Source organism: Peromyscus maniculatus, chromosome 3, assembly GCF_049852395.1.
Source record: "Peromyscus maniculatus bairdii isolate BWxNUB_F1_BW_parent chromosome 3, HU_Pman_BW_mat_3.1, whole genome shotgun sequence".
Lineage (NCBI taxonomy): Eukaryota > Metazoa > Chordata > Mammalia > Rodentia > Cricetidae > Peromyscus > Peromyscus maniculatus.
In genome coordinates, this window is record NC_134854.1 from 61,569,503 (window position 1) to 61,591,094 (window position 21,592).

At 48.9% G+C, this 21,592-nt stretch overlaps 1 protein-coding gene across 2 annotated transcripts in view; it reads right to left on the minus strand.

The window, feature by feature from the left end:
* The window catches only part of Tspan33 (tetraspanin 33), a 32,991-nt gene extending 11,530 nt beyond the window's left edge, over window positions 1–21,461 (minus strand). Inside the window, exons 1-5 of one of the 2 annotated variants that reach the window (XM_015998065.3) lie at window positions 21,242–21,461; window positions 5,466–5,523; window positions 4,763–4,887; window positions 4,405–4,479; window positions 1,495–1,590 (exon numbers count right to left, since the gene is read on the minus strand). In XM_015998065.3, coding sequence (XP_015853551.1) covers window positions 1,495–1,590; window positions 4,405–4,479; window positions 4,763–4,887; window positions 5,466–5,523; window positions 21,242–21,343 — 456 coding nt within the window. In that variant the 5' untranslated portion in view covers window positions 21,344–21,461. Of the gene's footprint in view, window positions 1–1,494; window positions 1,591–4,404; window positions 4,480–4,762; window positions 4,891–5,465; window positions 5,524–21,241 lie in introns of both variants that reach the window. The other variant, XM_006979399.3, reaches the window with a different exon arrangement.
* Window positions 21,462–21,592: the final 131 nt, after the last annotated feature.

A 21,592-nucleotide genomic window follows, 5' to 3' on the forward strand; every position in this document is an offset into this window, starting at 1 on the left:
TTCATATGAAGAAGCCCCCAAAGCAGTTACATCCCAGAAAGTTGAATGGTGGTTGCCGCCATGAGAGCGAAATGGGAAATATTTAATGGGCACAGTTCAGTAGGGAAAGATGAAATGGGTTTAGTTTTTAAATTGTTTATGAGTGTGTGTGTGTGTGTGTGTGTGTGTGTGTATGTGAGTGTATGTGAGAGTGTGTGTGTATGTGAGTGTGTGTGTATGTGTGTGTGTATGTGAGTGTATGTGAGAGTGTGTGTATGTGAGTGTGAGTGTGTGTATGTGAGTGTATGTGAGAGTGTGTGTGTATGTGAGTGTGTGTGTATGTGAGTGTGTGTGAGTGTGTGTGTGTGAGTGTATGTGAGTGTGTGGTGTGAGTGTGTGTGTATGTGTGTGTGTGAGTGTGTGTGTATGTGAGTGTGTGTGTGAGTGTGTGTGTATGTGAGTGTGTGTGTGAGTGTGTGTGTGTATGTGAGTGTGTGCACATGCACACACGCGCTCCCCCTGCCTATGTGTGCACACAGATGCCGAAGTGCACACGTGAAGGCCAGATGACGACGTTGGGGAGTCAGTCCTCTCTCCACTTGGGAGCCCTAGAACCAAACTCAGGTTGTCTGTCAGACTTTACAAAGCACCTTTCCCCACCGTTTCTGCTTCTGTTTCCCTAGCACACGGGATGGTATGCACTGCCATACAGGCAACGATGGAAAAGTTCTGCTCATAAATGGTGGTGATGGCTACATACAATGTGATTTTTCCTCCTATACTGGGGATTGAACCTAGGACCTCACACACACCAGGCAGGTGCTCTACCACTGAGCTATAACCCCAGGGCCTCACAAGTTACTCAGGCTGTCCTTGAACTCACTCAGTAGCCCAGGAAGGCCTTGAGCTCTTGATCCTTGTGTTTTAGCTCCCAAGCAGGGAGGATTATAAGTTGTGTGACACGTCCAGCTAATGTAAATATTTCTAATACCTAAAATGGCAAATCTGGGTTGTGGGTACAGCCCAGCGTTACAGCGTTTGCCCATGATGTTCAAGGCTCTGAGTGCGACTCCTAGTTCCACAAAACGAGAGACAAAACAAAATGGTATTTCCTGGTTTTGTATATTTGGCCACCATTTTTAATGTGATATAGAATAAAATATGATGGTTCTTCATTCCCCTACAGGTAACCCCTTACAAAGGGGCTTCTTAAAAAGTCTTCCAGAATCCATTTGTAAATAAGACTACAGAGTCATTCCTCTCTTTTTCTCTACATAAGCAGTTGATTATCAACACTTTATGTACCAGTCTATGCCCTGAGCAGTACCTGTTTCTCCCACAAAGCCCTTCCTAGAATATATGATTTAGCAAATAAAAGAACTTCACAGTCCTAGAGAGTGAGGCATTTCTAGGTCAACCTTAACTTTAACCCCTATCCACCTCCTCCACCTCCCCTCCCCTCCCCCCACCCCACCCTCCAGGATATTGGATGACCACACCATGCTTGGCTGGTACCTTCTTCTGGCCAAAGTCAATGAGGTTCTGCAGGTCCAGGTCATCTCGATAATGCACAATAGCGTTGTTGATTAATTCACTCACTTTCCCCCGAGCCTGCCAGATACACAATGAGACAATCAGGACACAGGCTAAATCCATAACTGATTAATCCCCTCAAAAATAACGGCAAACACAGATCACCCTTTGTGGAGGTTTGATTATGTCCCCCATAATCTCAGATGTTTGAAGACTTAGTCCCTGGTTGGTGGCACTGTTTTGGGAGCTGTAGGGGGCGTGGCTTTGTTGGAAAGGGGCGTGGCTTTGTTGGAAAGCCGGTACCGTTCCCAGTGCACTCTCTCTGTTTCCTCCTTGTGGTTCAGGTCAACAGTCCTCAGCCCCTGCTCTGTCACCAGGCCTGTTGCTGGATGCCACATCTCCCCTGCCATGACAGACTCTCATCTCTAAGATGCCTTGATTGTGGTGTCTTATCATAGCAACAGGAAGGTAATTAACACACTATCGCTTTGTCTTTTGCTCTCCTTTTCAGATTTCTCCATGTTTCACAGTCCCAGCACAATTTGTAGGAGGCAGAAGGGCACCCACCATACATACTACAGTGTGGTCAGAAGCCCCGGAGGCCTTCCCACTCTCATGCCAAGCCCAGCAGATGAGCACAGGCGTGGTCCTTCCATCCATTCTGGGTACACGCTTGCCAACAGCAAGCACTCAAGTCAGTGCAGCCAAATGGCCCTACGTCCCGACCTAGGCACCGGCGCCCATCTTTCCAGCAAACCTGTTCACTGCCACCATCTCCCATTCTGGCTTCCTTTTTACACACTGATGTTTCTATCACATCCTGGGGGCCATTAACTCACCAATGTGCCTCATTTTGTCACTTTACCATTCAAAGGCCTTAAATTTAATGAGAAGCCCTGTGAGCTTTGGTAAATAAGACCACACTAAGCCTCCAATCCCTGTACATACAGGATGAAGAGGAGAGCCTGACTGCTAGAGAGATAAAATTCATGTTCTTTTCTCCTTAACAACAAAATGGCAAAGCATAATTAAGGGGTCTGGGTCACTAAAAGGTATTAGTGACTAGGCAGTCACTAATTTCCCCCAAGAGCTGGGGGAAATCACAGACTAAAGTTCAAAATTAAGGCATCTACCAAAGGTCATGGTCATATTCCCTCAGATCATCATGAATCAGCCTTGAAATCAGACCTACCAAGGGAAGACAGCTGGGCAATAGAAACATTGATCCTGATGTCATTGCTCCTCAGAACTATCTTTCAAAATAATGCAGTGTTTATCAGCCTCTGCATATCAGTACCCAAAATATGTATTGACTAGCGCAGTGAAGAAACAAATTCTGTTTTATTTTAGAAGAGAGGGGCTTACTGAGTGGAGACACTGACCCCTAATGGACACAAGAAAATTGCACCTCCTTAGACTTGACACAGCCAGGAGGGAGAACTTGTCACCTCCTATCAGCTCAGCAGCTCTCAGTGTGTGTGTGTGTGTGTGTGTGTGTGTGTGTGTGTGTGTGTGTATAGTTTTGTTTTTGAGACAGGGTTTCTCTGTGTAGTTTTGGTGCCTGGCCTGGATCTTGCTTTGTTGACAAGGCTGGCCTCGAACTCACAGAGATCTGCCTGGCTCTGCTTCCCATCAGTTCATAATTTTGTACGATGTTCTCTTTCTGCTCAACTACTCCTCCCATGGCTTTTTGTGTGTGGGTTTGTTTGTTGAGACAGGGTTTCTCCGTGTATGCCCCTGGAGGTCATAGAACTCACTCTGGAGACCAGGCTAGCCTAGAACTCAGAGATCCGCCTGCCTCCGGAGCACTGGGATTAAAGACGTGCGCCACCACACCTGCCCTCTTTCCCTACGACTTTATTCCATAGTTTTGCACTTTATTCCTGGTAACTATCTGAATTTGAGAATGGAATTCTGGTTCTTCACCCCGCCCACCCCATTTTTGTTTTGTTTCTGAGACAGGGTCTCATTAGGTAGCTCAGGCTGTCCTGAACTCACTCTGCAGACCAGGCTGGCCTTGAACTCACAGAGATCCACCTGGCTCTGCCTCCTGAGTGCTAGGACTAAAGGCATGCACCACCACCGCCCAGCTAAATCTTTCTTCCTTTATTTTTTTTTAGATGTGGGAACAGGCTTCAGAACAGAGTTTGCCTTCCCCTGCTTCCACATCTAGTTCAATAGACAGTTTTTGAACAAGAGTCTCCTCAAGGGGCTGGAGAGATGGCTCAGCGGTTAAGAGCACTGGCTGTTCTTGCAGAGGACCTGAGTTCAATTCCCAGCAGCCATGGTGGCTCCCGATCATTTGTCATGAGATCTGGCACCCTCTTCTGGCATGCAGGCAGAATACTGGATACATAATAATAAATAAATAAATAAATCTAAAAAAAAAGTCTCTTCAAGCTGTGTGTGTGGTCTTCATCACTGAGTTCTACTTAGTCATTCATCCTTCAAGTTTGCAGTTATTTTAATGTTTCTCATGTTTATAGAATTTTCTTTTCTTTCTTTCTTTTTTGTTTTTTTGAGACAGGGGTTCTCTCTGTAGTTTTGGAGCCTGTCCTGGATCTCACTCTGTAGCCCAGGCTGGCCTAGAACTCACAGAGATCCGCCTGCCTCTGCCTCTCGAGTGCTGGAATCAAAGGTGTGTGCCACCACCATTCAGCATTTATAGAATTTTGTAACCCAGTGGCATCTCAGGTTGTCAAAGGAAAACACCTTACAGTCATGAAGCTCTCTTTAAACAGGTTGACATTAAAGGCCATTTATTCATCCCTAAGGGGACCTTTCAAAGGCTGGTGCTTCCCAGGAGAAAAAGCGCTGTGGTTAATTAGTCAGGAGCCGAAACTTCCCCTTCCTCCCTCTGGTACTGAAGCCGTCTCTAGGCTCCCATGTTACCTTGTCTGAGAAGACGAAGCCCAGGATGCCAGCAGCCAGCTGCAGCAGGAACACGATGGTGAGGCAGAGCGAGAACTGTGGCACACGTGCAAGACAAGGAGACGACCGTCACTCGTCACTGCTCGGGGAAACAGCCCTCCCCAGGGCCAAGGAGTACAGCACTGAGGCAGCTAGGCTCCTCCCCACACACTACCTCTCGGACAAGGATGTGGAGGCGGCCACTCGGTGCTGTGAGGAGTGGCCAGCACTTAGAGGGTGGGGTGGGACGGAATGGACCGTCTACAGTGTGGCACAGGGGTCCCCGAGGCACAAGGAGGAGGAGAAGAGCGGGCCCTTGGTGGAGCCCTCGACCACTCACCGTCTGCAGAAGGCAGATGTTCTCCCGAAGGGATCCGATACAGCCACAGAAGGTGAGAAGGAACATGAGAACGCCCACTACGATCAGCAGGATGGCAGGGTCCACCGCCAGACAAGCCAGGGCTGCTTCTGGGAGAGAGGCTGACCCTCAGCTGGAGCCCAGTGCCCTCCGAGGGGGCTCCCAGGGATGGATGGGGGTGTCCCAAACTGTTCTTCCTGTCCTAGGGGAATCTCCTTGTCTGGTGAAGACTATGAGAAAGCAAGCCCTTCCTCACAGGGAAGAGCAGAAAGTGCGCTGGGAGAGTCGTGCATGTATGGAGGAACCAGGGAAAAGCCCTTACTCCAGGCTCGTGAGGGCAGGGGCCACTGTCAATCCAGAGATGAATTAGAATGACATAGGGCTGACTAGCTGGGTGGATTCCTAGAGACTCTATAGAGGAATCCGGGGTGACTTCAGGGTAAGCTAGCCAGTGCTGGACTGCTTGCTCTCTGCTTCCACAGACCTGGCTTCTCTAGCACTTAGTCTCAGATACAGGCAGATCTGGGAGAGGGCCCAGGAAAGCCCAAGTGAGCTGCCAGTCTGAAGTGACCCAGTAAGACTGGGTTCAGGGAGCTGCTCCTCCAACCTCAGCCCAGGGCCAGAGCGGAAGCAAGCTGGGGCACAGTGAGAGTGTGGGAGGCAGAAGAGGGGACCTATAACCCACCTGCATGCTTCATCAGCCTGGCGTAGACACCCACAGCCACCATGACCATGGAAATTACCTGTGGGGACAAGCAAGGAGTCTGATTGAGATTCTGAAAATGGGAGAGCTCTGACCACAATGAAAAATCTTCTAGGAGAGCAGGGGAGGGCCTTCCCAGGGTCCAGGGGTAACATCCCCTACCCACTCCCAGTGACAATAAGTGCTTTCCCTCCGTGAGAAACTCCCCAGTATTGTCTCCTTCATTCTCTATAACACAATTATCTTGTGAGACAGATAGTCTCCCCATTTCACAGATGGAGAAATTAAGGCTGTACAAGTTTAATATAGAATAGAACAGTGGTTAAAAACACAAGCTTCCAGACGGGTTTGGGGTATAACCCAGTGCTACAGCACAAGGCCTGGGTTCAATCACAAGCATCAAAACTACACACACACACACACACACACACACACACACACACACACACACACACACACACACACACTTAAAGCATGGCCTCTGAGAGATTCAGATATTTAACCCTATTTAGGACAAATTTCTGATTCTCAGTTGATTTCTACATGTGAAAGCTATGGAAAGAGCCAGGTGTGATTGATGGCTTACAGCAGTTAATCTCAGCCCTTAGGCTGAAATGGGGGATGGAGAGTTCGAGGCCAGCCTGTGCTACAGTGCAAGCACCTGCCTCAAAGGAAGAACAATATTTTATTTTATTTTATTTCTGTCTGTGCATGTGTCTGTGTGGGTGCACACTGAAGCCAGAAGAGGGCAGAGGAGATCCTCGGATCCCTTGGCGCTGGAATTACAGGTGTTTGTGAAATGCTTGGTGTAGGTGTTGCCATCTAAGCTCTGCCGTCCCCTGAGTTACAGCAATAAGCAGTCTTAATCAATAAGCCATTTCTCGAGCCAAAACTTTTAAAATGTATACTTATATTTCTTTCTTTATTCTCCCCTGCCCCAGACAAGGTTTCTCTGTGTAGCCCTGGCTGTCCTGGTACTTGCTCTGTAGACCAGACTGACCTCGAACTTAGAGATCCGCCTGCTTCTGTCTCCCAAGTGCTGGGATTAAAGGTGTGAGCCACCACGCTCCATTAAAGTTATATTTCTGATGTCTTAAAAAATGTTTTGGCGGCTGGAGAAATGTCTCAGTGGTTAGGAGCACTTGCCCTTGCAGAGGCCCAGCACCCACACGGCCTCTCACAAACACCTTTAACTCCAGTTTCAGGTGATCTGGCTCCTTCCTCTGGCCTCTGGCAGCACTTATATATACATGCGGGCAAATGCTCATATACATACATAAAAATAAGTTAATTTTTAATTGTTTACATTCTTTTCTTTATGTGTCTGTGTATGAGCTCATGCCACACCATGCACATGAAAGTCAGAGGACAACTTGGAGGAGCTGATACTCTCCTTCCAGGGATCAAACTCGGGCTTGTCTGGCTTGGCACGGAGCCATACCCACTGAGCCATATTGTCAGTCCAGAAAAAAATATTTTTTTAAGAATTAAATAGAGGGGGTGAAGAGGGGGATCTTTGGTGTGTAAAAATTAGTGGAAAAAAATTCTTAATAATAAAAAAAAGAGTTAAGAAATGTTTGGAAAGCACATGACACAATCTTTGACATTAAATATACACCATCACCCACATGACCACACAGGAACTGTACAATTCTGAATTCTAAGCCACCTGCTCAGAAGGCAGGGCTTTCATGTAGATGAGGCTCTGGCTCTCCAACTCCCTTGGAAGCCAAGAGCAAGATGTACACAGCCTCGAAAGGCAGGAGCGCGTGTGATTCCTGGCACTGCCATGGAAAGGAATCGTTATAAACCCTGATGCCAGTGTGGGAGAAGACAACCTAGGCCAGACAAATGCCATGGCTCCTCCCTGTGAGAGCAAACCCATTAAAGGCCCCCAGAGGGGCCTTTGTCCCCTGGGCCTCCACAAGCGCTCGGGAGCCCCAGCTTTGCGCTCAGCTTCCAGGCTGGTGCTAAGCAGCAGCCGACGGTCACCATGGTAATAGATGAGGCCAAGCTCTGGCAGAGAGAGTTCTCAGTAGCAGGGGCTTGACCAACCCAGCAGGGAGGGGTAAGGCAGCTAGACCACACATCCTGCAAGACAAGAACCAGCTGCAAGGGGCCACCTGGACGGGTCTTCAGTGAAAGAAGGGAGCTGGGCCCTGGACAGGGAATAGGGTCAAACTAGTCTTCTGCGAGAAAGGTATTCTTGCATTTGGGACTTGTTTCTGAAAATGCTATACTATTTGGCAGGCATGTAGTTAATGGTGAATACTGAGTTAAAAGTAAGTCTCTGGGATGCTTCTTTGTGAATCCATAGCCCTTTTCCCTTACCCCTTCCTCTGGCCCTTCCTCTGACTCATGCCTAGCATTATCAGCTCGTCTCCATATTTGTCTTTGTGCATCCATAGCTCTGTACACACACACACACACACACACACACACACACACACACACACACACATCTAGCCCTTCCTTCGACTTGACTCCATATATTATCGGGCTTCACCTTCTGCCCAGAATAAACAAGGCAGCTTGAAGAGCTGCATGTGGGGCTGGTGGTGCCACCTGACTCTTCCTCTAGCATGGCCAGGCTTAGGAAACATGGGGGAGGCAGGGAAAGCCTAGGTCAGTCACCTCCAGGTATGGAAGGGCACTTTGACAGTGTGAGCAAATGTCTCTGCCCCTTAAAAGGTACCACACCTGGGCCAGGAAAACGGTTCAACAGGTAGAGACACGTGCGGTACAATTCCTGGAACCAACTCCACAAATGGCCCTCTGCCCTCCACAGACACGTGGCTTAGTCAGGGTTTCTATTGCTGGGACGAAACCCCATGACCAATGAGCAAGCTGGGGAGGAAAGGGTTTACCCGGCTTACACTCCAGGATCGCTGCTCATCGCTGAAGGAAGTCAGGACAGGAGCTCAAACAGGGCAGGATCCCAGAAGCAGAAGCTGATGCCGAGGCCATGGAGGGGAGCTGCTTACTGGCTTGCTTCCCCTGGCCCGCTCAGCCCACCTTCTTAGAGAACCCAGGACTACCTGCCCAGGGATGGCACCGCCCACCACGGCCCTCCCGCATTGGTCACTAAATAAGAAAATGCCTTACAGGGGGCATGAGGGCATTTCTGCCCCTGAGGCTCCTTCCTGATGACTCTAGCTTGTGTCAAGTTGACACACAAACCCCCCAGTACAGCGTGAACTTCCCTTGTCACTACACACAACTGCAATTCTGAATATCATTCTACTACGGACCTAGTTAACAGCGAGCATCTGCTCTGTAGTTCTGTTGCTCCCAGTCTCCTTGCATGCTGAAAATTTCTAGATTGGATAACTTTGTACAGGGATCGAATTAGCAGGGGTGGTAATGCATAGCTGTCATCCCAGTGCTCTGGAGGGAGAAACGGGAGAATCAGAAGTTCAAGGCCAACCTTGGCTATGTTGTAAGTTGGAAGCCAGAATAGGCTACATGAGACCTTATGTCAACAACAGAGAGGGGAGAGGAGGAAGAGAAGGAGAAAGGGAGGGAGGGAGAGAAGCAACTTAATTCTCTCCATGAGCCTGTAATTACAACAGCAGCTCTGTCTGCTGGAGTAAGTAGAATAATGTTCTAATTCTATGATCATCTTATATGGCCAAAGAGACATTCTGCAAATGTGATTTAGGATTCAGGATTGAGAGATTGAGAGATTACCCCCCAGGGCCCAATATGGTCACGGCAGATCTTATCAGAAGGAAGGAAGAGGGTCAGATTCAGAGGGGGAGGCAGAACAGTGGAGGCCAAGTTGGAGTGATGTGGTACCATGGACTGAGGGATGTAGGCAACCTCAGAAGCTGGGGCAGGAAAGGACATCTCCCCTAGAGAACACAGGAAGAAGCATAGCACTTGTGGACACCTTGAGGATAGCCCAGGGAAGCCCGTGTTGGACTTTGGACCTCCAGACATGTGAAAGATATTTGTGTTGTTTTAAACATTAAGTTTGGGGAGGCAGGAACTAATACGTTATTCAAATCCAACCAATCAGCTGGTAGTGTACGATACTGGGAGGACCCACAATCTGTGGGTTATCTGGAGAGAAAACATCTGTAACTTAGAGCTGTGGCTCTCACCTCTGGCTGCCATTAGAGTCACCTGGGCACCAGGAAGTGAAGGAGACACTTCAACTCTTGATGCCCTGCAAACCAAAGAGTTTACAACCTCTGGCAAGGAGACCCAGGCAACTCAAGTCCTGAAACAGTTCCAAGTGAACACAGTGCAGCCAGTTGGAGGACTTGAAAGCCTAAGGTGCAGCCAACCAGGAATGTGAAATAGAAACTAGGTTGCATTAAAATCAAGATTGAGGCTTGACTGGTATTGATAGTTAACGTGATCGTTAAGAATGCCCTTCCTCGGAGCTCTGTAGACCTGCGTTTGTCTTTCACGGCTTTCTCTTTCACACTTCCATTCTTGCCCACACTTCCCACCCTGGATTCCTCAAAGCTGCCACCACCGCGGCAAGGCGAGTCCTGCAGACACTAACAGCATCACATTTTAAAGCTGAACAGAACTTCAGAAACGGACTCATACACTCACCTCTTAATACAGAGGAAGCCGGAGAAGCAGAAGGGACGTTTGGTCAAGTCTATATGGGTGCTGTGGCATGTCTGGACCCAATGCAATTTCCCTATCTCATTCTAGTAATCTTTCGATCTTTGGTCCAAAATCCCCATAATAAAAATCTCACCAATGACTTGCTCTCATGAGGACAGAGGTAAAGTCACTTCTCTTCTTAGAGTGGGTTTCCAGATAATGGAAAGAATGAAGCCTGGCTAGAACTTTAAAAAGCTAGGGACCATTTTTAAAATAGCTGAGTCTAGCTTTTAGGTAAATTTATGTTTCTGAAAAGCTGTCAGTCAAGTGATATAAAATAATTTGTATGCACCGGTGCCTTTATTCTTATATAAGGTGAGTTATCACCTTGGAATGAAAATGGTCATCCCTTGGGCTCCAGTGAGGAAGGGCTGGTTTAGGACCAGAGCAGAAATGTATTATGATGAGCCTGGAACAGTTTGCAGCAGAAAGCAAGAAAGTATTCAGCAATAAATCTGGGGTAGGGGAGATGGCTCAGTGGGTTTAAGAGCATTTGCTATGCAAGCGTGAGGACCTGGCTTCAGATACCCAGCACCATGTGATAGCTGGGTATGGCTACGCATGCCTGTAACCCCAGCATTGGGGAGCACATATCTGCAGAACTTGATGACCTGCCAGCCCAGCCAAAGTGGAGGGTTTCAGATTCAATGAGAGACCCCATATCAAGGAAACAGCCAGAGAATGGGAGAGAAGAACACTTGGTGTCTTCCGTTGGCCTCCACATGGGCGCTCACACACAGAGATACACACACACACACACACACACACACACACACACACACTACACACAATCAAAATTCTCACATTGGTGAGACACAGGCACCAAGTGAATGAACCACCAATGGCCAAAGTTAGAACAACTTAAGCATGAAAAAAAAAAAAAAAATAAGAAAGGGGGCTAAAGAGAGGTCCCGGGTTTGGTTCCTAGTAACCACACTTTGTGACTCACAACTGCCTGGACCTCCAGCTCCAGGGGATTTAAAGCCTCTGTTCTCTTTGGCACTTGTCTTCACATGCACATACCTACCTACATACAGCCACACACACGGACATCTGCATACACACAATTCACATGCACATACCTAAACACAGCCACACACACGGACATCCGCATACACACAATTCACATGCACATACCTACCTACATACAGCCACACACACGGACATCTGCATACACACAATTCACATGCACATACCTACCTACATACAGCCACACACACGGACATCTGCATACACACAATTCACATGCACATACCTACCTACATACAGCCACACACACGGACATCCGCATACACACAATTCACATGCACATACCTACACACAGCCACACACACGGACATCCGCATACACACAATTCACATGCACATACCTACACACAGCCACACACATGGACATCTGCATACACATAATTCACATGCACATACCTACACACAGCCACACACACGGACATCTGCATACACACAATTCACATGCACGTACCTACACAAAGCCACACACACATGAACACACACATAAACACAATTTAAAAATAAAGTACAAATTTAACTGTATTAAATTATTACCCATAGTATAAAATAGATTATCTGTGCATCTTTATTAATACAAATGAAGAACTTTATTTAATAGATAGAGAATAGCTAATAAATGTAGGTGTCAAAGAGGTAGAACACAACTCCATGCACTGTGCACTGAGCATAGTGTGTCCTCCCGAGAGCACAGCACAGAAGAGGACAAAGCAATCACACATCCTGAGACCAACCCACAGCCTCACAGCCTCTCGACGAAGGTCAGCAGCAACAGAGATGAGGGTGATGCATCACTGAGATAACACCAAGTGAGGAAAACGTTACATTGCCACTGTGTCTCACCCTCAAAACCCACAGCCCCAGGAACACCATGAGCAAGACATCAGGCAGTTCTAATAAAGGCACTATCTACAAAACAGTACCCTCAACAGCCTTCAAGGCCATCAAAAACAAGTTTGAAAAACTGTCACAGCCAAGAGGAAGAAAACATGGCAACTAAATGTAATGTAGCATCCTGGAACAGAGAGGTGGGAGAGACTAAGGAAATCTGATTGAAGCCCGCAGCATGATGGCAGTGCCATCAATTGGAACAGATACAGCATACTCACCCATGATGCTAGCATGGAGGAGCTGTTCTCTAAAAGTCCATTGAAATAAGGGCTGGTGAAATGGGTCAGTGAGGAAAGGGGCTTGACAACAAGCCTAAAGATCTGAGTTCGAGTCCTGGGACCCACGTGGTAGAAGGAGAGAGCCAACTCTGGCAAGCTGTCTTCTGATCTCCATACATGTGCGGTGGCACATGAATACCCACGCTTATACATACAATAAGGAAAAACAAATGCAAAAAATTCTTTTAAATAAAAACCAACTCTTAAATTTTTTAGTTTTCAAACTTAGGTTTTGGGGTGGCATCTTTTATTGAAAAGGTTTTTTTTTTTCATACAATATATTCTGATCATGTTTTCCCTTTCTCCCAGATACTATCCATCTCCTTACCCACCCAACTTTATGTTCTCTCTCTCCCTCCCTCCCTCCTTCTCCTTCAAAACAGCAACAAAACAGAAAAACAAGAAACAACACAAACAAAAAACTCCTCACAAAAACAAAAATCAAAACAAGCAAAAAGCCAACAAGCCAAAGAATGGCAAAACAAAACAAAAAGCCCAGAAAAATGCCATTGGGTTAGTTTTGTGTTGGCCAACTGCTCCTGGGATTCCACTGGACAAAACCGGTTTTTCCCTTTGCCAATGAGTCTCAGTTGCAGATAGCTTCCTAGTTAGGGGTGGGACCCCATATCTACTTCACCCTCTTCGTGCTAGGACCCCGTCTGATTGAACCTGTATCCGTCTTATGCATATTGCCAGTCTCTGTGAGTTCATATACGCATCAGTCCTGATGAGTCTGGAAGACAGTTTCCTTGAAGTCATTTGTTACCTCTGGTTCTTACAATCTTTCCACCTCTTTTTTTGCATAGATCCCTGAGTCTTGAGGGAAGGGGTTTGATGAGAGCATCCCATTTGGAACTCAGGCTCTAGTTCCTCACTCTCTGTACACTGTCCAGTCAAAAAGTGAGTCTCTGTGTTAATTCCCGTCTACTGCAGGAAGAAGCATCACTGCTGTGGGTTGAGGGAGGTATGGATCTGCACCCCAGGCCACTGTGATCCCTAGTAAAAACTGGAGATGGGCTAGAAGGCAAGCTGGGGTAACTAACGTTTTTAAATAGGGTCTCGTGTCAATGCTGGCCTCAAACTCACTATGTAGCTGAGGATGACCTTGAACTACTGATGCTGCCTAACCCCTCTCTACCCCCCACCCCCACCCCCGCCTCCCAAGTGCTGGGAGTACAGGCATTTGCTACCACACCTGGGAAATTACAGTTTTGATGGGAATATTATATAGATACTGTTGTATTTTGAGGAAGCATAAGACACTAATTTCTATGATAGAAAGAAACAATTTTACCAACATAATATTCTATTAAATATATGTCTCTGCATGTCAAGAAATAACACAGGCAGTACTCTAAATAAGTAGTTTCCCTGTTTCCATTACAGTATTGTTGCTGGGCCTCTTCTCCTCTGCTAGCACTGACTAGAGGATGGACAGGTAAGGTATTGTTCAAAAAGAAAGTAGGAAACAGAAAATTCTCCCTATTATTTTGGCTTCTCTTGCAAATTAGGAACAGACACCCATGACTGGATATTTGTAGGGAAAAAAGTCTTGTTCTAAACCCTACGGTACTAGTTCAGGTGCCGAGTTAGGGTTCCCAAGCTCAACGTCAACGACTCCCGGCATATGGGCGGCTGGCGGCTTGCCAAACTCTGAGGAGACCCAGGGAGATAAGAATAGAGCCCTGTTCCTAGGGGCTACACACGTGCAGGAAGCTTTTATAAAATAGAAAATATTAATTTCTCCCAAATTATTAGAACCACGAACTACCATCTTTCTATGGGTAATGGTGGAGCTGTGAACAAAAGAGTCTCAAGTTTGAGGCTGCCTCATCCCCATCTACACAGCCTTCTCTGCCTCCCTGGAAGAGGCTTCACCTTCGGGCCTCCCACCTAAGGCCGCCCCAGCGGGGGACGGGGGGGGGGGGGGGGGGGACGACTCCAAGGGGCTGCTTCCAAGGACAGTGGTGGTCACGTTCCTTCTGTGAGTGCCAAGAGCTAGCAGCAGACTACACTTCACTTATTTTTGACATTTATTTATTTATTCACTTGTTTGTGTGTGTGTCCACACATGCATGTTCACGCCACCATGTACACATGGGATTGGAGGGCAGCTTTTAGGAGTTGGCTCACTCCTTCCAGGCCCTGGGTCCCAAGGATTGACCTCAGGCCACCAAATGTAGAGACAGGTGCTTTTACCTGCCAAGCCATTCTGCCAGCTCCAGACTAAACTTATACATGTTATCTCATCCCAACCAAGAGGGCATTAGTGTCTCCATTTTACAGAGCTGAGGTTCATGGCATTCAAGTACCTTTGCCTAGTTCACTCAGTTAGTGAGCTGTGGGAACCTAATTCTGGTCCTCAAAGCCTTGGGACCTCAGCCACGAGGCTGGCTGCCTTCTTATCTCTGCATCACAGTTGCCCGGACCCCACATGTCCCCGTGGGGCTATCATGAGGCAGGAGATCAGCTGCCCTCAGCTCTCTTGGGGACCAGCTGGCAATCTCCAAAGTAGGTGGAGCTCAGGGAGGGGAGAGAGAAAGCATGAGAACCTAACAGGGCACCAGCCTAGGGGGACGCTCAGAGGAGTCTCTAAGTGATACCTTGAAAAGGGGAGGCATGGCAGGAGGAACCAGGGCCCACCAGCCGGAGAGTCCTCCAAGAGAAAGCATGGGCTTGCCTGGCTCCATATTTCATAATCCAGTCTGCAGACAGTTGGTGGGGGGGGGGGCTTTCAATGGCCACTCCATTAGAGTCTTTTTTTCTCTCTTCTTCAGAGGATGGTGGTAGGAGACAGCTCTTCACTGTGTGGAAATCCAAATCCCCTGAGCTGAGGCCCCAGATTCAATCCTTAGCAAAAGCCAAAGCAGTAACTCCCTCTCTACTCAGGGGAAGCAGAAAGGAGTCTCTACTTTGTTTCCCAGATTTTCTATCCTGTTTCTGGGTGGAGTGCAGGAAGTCACAGCCTCCTAGACCTAAGCAGGCCCAAGACCTCCATAGGCTGCTCCTCCGAGTCATCAGAGAACTGCTGGTCCTGGAATTCTGAGGAGGCAGCTGTCTATGACGCTGGCTCTCAGCTTGCTCCCTCTGAACTAGATGATGTTACCTTGATGGAATGGAGGAGTCCACAGGGCTCGCTCCTCATTCTGTCTGTGGCTGACCCTTTGGTGTCTTCCTCAGAGCATGGCTACTTTTGCACTTCCAAGGTAATACATGAGGAAGGGAAGTCCACCAGGCTCTCCACCGTATAACCGTTCATACTCAATGGGTGCTGGACATAGTGATACATGACTGGAATCCCCAGAAAGCTGAGGCAGGAGGACTGCTGTGGAGTTCAAGGGCAGCCTGAGCTACACAGTGAAGCCCACTACTCCCAATCCAAACTCAAGGTCCTAGAAGGACCAGCCGAAGTCATAGTCTGATAGTCTGTTACCAAGACTATGAGAAGAACTTTACATCTTAAAAATCCCTTTTAAAAGTTGCTTAAAATTGAACTTTCTACTTAGTACAAGACCAGCAGGGTTTCTAGGGGAGGTAGGAAAGCACGCAGGCTATGATGGCTCTTATCTCCACTTACGGTGAAGTTCATTTGTCCTGTAGTGGCCAAGCCTTACTATGTGCCAGGCTTGCTTGAACTTGCCTGTAGCGGTGCAGGCTAATCTGATCACTGTGTAGTCTATTCTGGCCTTAAATTTAGGATCCTCCTGCTTCTTCAGCTTCCTGAGTGATAGGATTAAAGGAATTCGCTAATCTGGCATTTCTATTGTATTTTAAAAAGAATCTGGAGATAGGCACGGTGGCTCATGCCTATAAAACCAGCACCCAGGAGGCTGGGACAGGAAGATCTCTGTGAGTTTGAGGCCTGTCTCAAAAAAATCAGAAAGAGCGGCTGGAGAGATGCTCAGTGAGCAAAGCACTTCTAGCCCCAGCATAAAGCCCTGAGTTCAAATCCCCAGACCCATGCGAAAAGCTGGACTTATAATTGTCTAGAATCCCAGTACTCCTACTGTGAGATGCGAGGCAGGAACAAGAGAATCCTAGAAGCTCTGAGGCCAGCTACCCTAGCATAGGCAGCGTTAAGAGACCCTGTCTCAAACTCAGTGAAAGGTGAAGACAGACACTCACATACACAACAAGCACACACACACACACACACACACACACACACACACACACACACACACACACACACACACACAGAGAGAGACAGAGAGAAGAGAATAGATCCAGGATAGTCGCCAGAACTGCATAGAGAAACCATGTCTCAAAAAATAAAAAAGAAGAAAAAAGAAAAAAATCAGAAAGAAGCTAGACTCAGTGGTACAAGTGTGTCTGTAACCTCAGCAACCAGGAGGATCAGAAGTTCAAAGTCAGACTTGGCTACATAATGAGTTTAAGGCCAGCCTGTCTCAAAAACAAAACAAAACAAAACAAGAATCTGATTACTTCTTTTATGGAAGCCTACCTAGCCCATGGGCTTCAGGAATGCAGGGGAGAAGAGGGGGTGGTGACTAAGGTATTGGGGGGTCTATCAGGAGAGACGGAAGGACATTCACAGCACTACACGGACTTTGTCAGGGTTGATGTCTGGTCATCTCCTCCTGGCTTCTTAGCCAAGTTACTGAGACAGTGTCACAGATGCTCTGGGATGATTCTCAGTGCCTGGAGGACTCAAAAAAAAAAAAAAATGGTGAGGGCATGGACTATGATGGGTGCTTTCTCCTCATCCAAATCATGACATTTATTCCGAAGGGGTTTTGAAACAACATGCATCATCAGATAACTGGGATCCAAAGGAAACAGATCTCCTAAGCCTTCTCTAGGCTCCGTATTGGCCATGCTGCCCACAGCACAAAACCGCATTTTGATAACAAAGCAGTATTAGGTCAATACTTATACAACTACGACTCCATTGACCATGGTCTGGAGCGGAAAGTAATAAACACGATAGCCTCCTCCCTGTCTGTTCTAGCTCAGGAGATGACACTGCCTTCTTTTCAAATTTGAGAGCTTTTGATGTTAGAACAATGCCTTTCACTAATTTTGGTTTGTTTGTTTGCTTGCTTTTTGACACAGGTTTTCTCTCTGTATCCCTGGCTGTCCTGGAACTCACTCTGTAGACCAGGCTGGCCTTGTACTCACAGAGATCTGCCTCCAGAGTGCTGGGATTGAAGGCGTGCGCCACCGCCTCCTGGCTCTCACCAGCAGTTGGGATTGCCCTAGGGGAGACCCGGATGTGGTCCAAATGTGCCACTAACAAGAGAAGAAATCCAGATGCTGGGGTGGCAACCACATGTGGCTCTAAAGAGCTACTCAAGAGGATGGACATCATTTTCATTGGACTAGCTCAAGGGAGGAGTGGCAGGCAGGCAAGGCTAGGCTACATTTCCACAGAACAAGCCTATGAGGGAGAGAAAGAGAAAGGGCATCGTGTCTCCACCCAGGAAGCTTTGCTCTCTCAGGCAACAAACATTCAATCAACATTTACTCCTGCCCCAGGTAGTAAGAATCCAGAATCGGTGGGGTGGCGGTGGCACACGCCTTTAATTCCAGCACTTGGGAGGCAGAGGCAGGAGGATCTTTGTGAGTTTGAGGCCAGCCTGGGCTACCAAGTGAGTTCCAGGACAGCCAGGGCTGTTACACAGATAAATTCTGTCTTGAAAAACAAAATCCAGAATTGAATAAGGCAGTCTGTATCCTTGGGAGCCTGGGGTCAAGATGGGGGACAGGTAAATAAGCACATGACTGCAGTACAGGGAAGGAAGAGAAAGTACCAAGTAAATCCAGAGGTACAGTCACCAGAGAAGCCTGGATGAGACGGAAAGGCTGAAAGGCTGAGCTTCCGGCCTTTGCTTGACTCAAAAGCCCTCCAGCTGCGGTGCTGAGGAGAGATAAAGGACCTTCAGGGAGGAGCAGGGCTGTGCTGATAACTCAACAGATGCCCGGGGCTAACACACTGGTTCGTACAGCAGTTTCTCATTTACTCTGTACAGAGGTGACCAACACAGGGAGGTGGAGAGAGGCAGTTACTTCTAAAGAGTTTAAACAGAACTTCTAGGATCTTGGAGCAGTTACTTCAGGCCATGGAAACCCAACAATCAGTCGCCCAGCAACCTGATTCTGGGGAGAAAACCAGAGCTTCCAGGCCAAAGAGGAAATGAGATTTGAAATATAAACAGGAGGGATTTGATTCTGACTCCAAGGGAGGCATCAGCCTTCTGAATCAGCTTCTAAATGCCCTGAGAGTCAGGGCTCCTGCCACCACCCCTGATGTGAGCCCGATGACAGTGGCCACCTTCCTAACATGTCTCAAGCACAGACACAAACACCACCCCTACACAGCTCCCCAGGAACTGGCCAGATATGCACTCTGCCTGCAAAATGGTCCAACTGTGCCAGTCATGGGTGCTTTCCATGAAGAGAAGGGGAATTTGATTAGGACAGTGGAAGCCTGCAAAGGACATCCCATGTTCACCTGTCCCTTAAGTGGATGGGAAGATGAGCTCAGAGCTGGAGGAGCAGCGGTCCTTCATTGCCAGCTCATGGGTGTGGACTATCGCTGGGGCTCTGGGCTTGGGAGAGAAGTGATAATCAGTAAGGCCCAAAAAGTACCACCCTTTCCCCCTCCCTTAGGGAGGCCAGTGTCCCAGGGACCAAGACACAGAGAGTTATGCTTAGATCCTGCTCCAGGTCTTAAAGAGAGAAAACAGTTCCCAAAGCGATTTATTCATCTATAAATAGTTCACAGAAACAGACAAATTCCTCCTTTAGAGGAGGAAGATTAAGGACAGAGAGACAGATATGGTGGCTTAGCGTCACGCACTGAGTAGGTGCCAGAGGGAAACTGGGCCTCTGGTCCTTCCATGTGCTATTTCAAGTGCCACCAACTTTTCCATCCGCAGTAGGTCCAAAAGGGGGTTCTGCTCTAATCTGGGGTACTACCAACATGGCTAGCCTCTGATTTTGAACGAAGCATTTTTGATTTTTTGTTTAGTTTTTAGAGAGGGTCCTGTTCATCCAAGGTGAGGGAGCATTTTGTCACCCATGAGTGCCGATGGCCAAACGCCTTCCTGAAGCATTTTAACCAAGGTAAACGGGCCTGGGAGCCTGGCTCTCTCCCGGACTGCGGACTGCGACCTCCCAAAGTCATCTGTTTGATAAAAGAGTGGGGCAGAAGAGTTCAGGAAGAGGTTCCTGAACTCTAGAGTGACAGATGCTCCGGCTCCTGACGCCAAGGAAGAGTGAGGCACCGAGGAGCAAGGCCCTGGCTGAGAGCTCACAGGAAGCCCCCTGGAAGGGGTTTTCACAGGTACTTGCCCCTATGGGGTGAGTTCCCCTCGGTACATCCCTCAGCCCTGCAGTGTGGCAGCGAGGGCTTTTGATGTTCTCAAACCTCTCGGGGAAGCAGAACCTAGGCCGTGAGAACTTAGGTTGACCGGTGACCCCACAGGCCACAGTGGCAGCCATCTGGGTCACAGACTCCCCCGGCCAGCGTGCCGATTCCATAGGAAATCGCCAGTCCAGGCCTGCTAACCAGCTGCTGGACCCCGGTGAAGACACTGGTGATTTAGCTTTCTCCCATGTAAATGTGGCAGTCTAACAAGAGGCCTGCTACATTTTTTACCCTAGTTCTAAAACTGATAATTTGCTAGAAGCCCAAACTTCAGTCTTCCCGAGAGTATGGTGGCTGAGAGTGAGCCGTCACCACCGCCCTCTGGGATTTCTCTCGTTTGTCCCAACAGGCTGGCACTTCTGTACTCTGTGTCTGCATTTCACACCACGGCCCCTGTGAAACCCTTCCAGCAGCTGCCTTAGAGGTCTGGCCTGCTCTTTCTCCTAGGAAACAGTTTAGACCCACTATTCTCGCTCCTGCAAATCTGCACCGTCGTTCTCAGGCTGAGGTAGGCAAGGGTGATAGGCTCATAGGGCTGCAGCTCTGGGGTGGTAGGAGCTGGCAGACGATGGGAAAAGAACTTCCCTATGTTATCAAATCCAGAGGGGACCAAGCACTCTCTAGCCATGAAACAGGGCTCAGCTGGCATGTTCTGATGGGCTCCCCCTGAATTCCCAGCCCTGCCTGCCATCCCATCACACTGGATTGGATTCTTCCTGGGAGGAAGAGAAGGCCTGCGGACTTGAATGGATTTGCCCAGATCAGTCAAATCAACAAGGATGGTAGAGTGGGGATGGAAATCCAGGTGTCTGGGGCCGTACCTCGATATTATTTACACTTTTCCCATCCCCAAACAGAAGATTCTGATAGGACCCCCAGCCTTCCAGCCCAACAGAGGATCCTATTTAAATTATCTGAAGACTGTCAGCTCCGAGAGATAAAGCTGGTCTTGAAGGAGGTAGGACAAAGTTTAGGACCACTCTGGGATAGGCAGGATACACATCGGACCTGGAGGCCATTCTTAACCCTTTTCAGCCTTGACAGGAGCAGACACTGAGGCCTGCAGCAGGGAACGAGAGATACAGTCCCTTGACCCATTCGCCTGAGGAATTGGGGAGGGAAGGCTTGGGGTTTCCCTTCCTTCTCTCCGCCCCCGACTGCCCCTCTTTGGCAGTCGGGCCTTCCAGCACCCAGGCCTGAAAGTCCCTAACCATGAAATGTGCCCATGGGGCTGTCCAGCCAGCTGTTTCCCCAAACACATCTTTTTTGGCCTGACACAGATTCTCATCCCTGCTAAACCTTCATCCCTGGCAACAAGGGTGATGCCCCCTCTTAACGTTCCCTCCGGACACGGCGCCACTGTGCTGTTCCTCCCCAGGAGAGATGCCCCCGAAGTGTCACCAGCCCAGAAAACTAGGCGGCACCGCTCACCAGGCTCCTGGGCACCGGACAACCCAGGCCGGCCCTCCCTAGCCACAGGCAGCCCCCCTTGGCGCTCCGAGGATGCCCTGCAGCCCAGGTGCCCCTTGACCCCCCGAGCCTCACCCAGAAGAGCATGTTGAAGAAAAAGAGCAGGTATTTCACCAGCGGACTGACGAAGGAGAACTCCTCCCCGTAGGCAGCGGGCGCTCCAGGTCTCCGCGCCATGGTCCGCCGCTGCCCCCGGGGGCCTATCTCCCAGCGGCCGCCGGCCCACCTGCGTGCCCCGCAGCCCGGGGCGTGAGCCGTGGGCCCACGGGGACCCGAACGCCGGGGCAGCCTCACCGCACCGGGAGCCGCCCGAGCCGTGCGTCGGGGAGCCGCGCAGCCGGGGGAACGGCGCCGCCGCTGGAGTCGCGGCGGGCAGCGTGAGCGGCGGAGACTCCACCGCGGCCGCAGACCAGCCTAGCCCGCCCG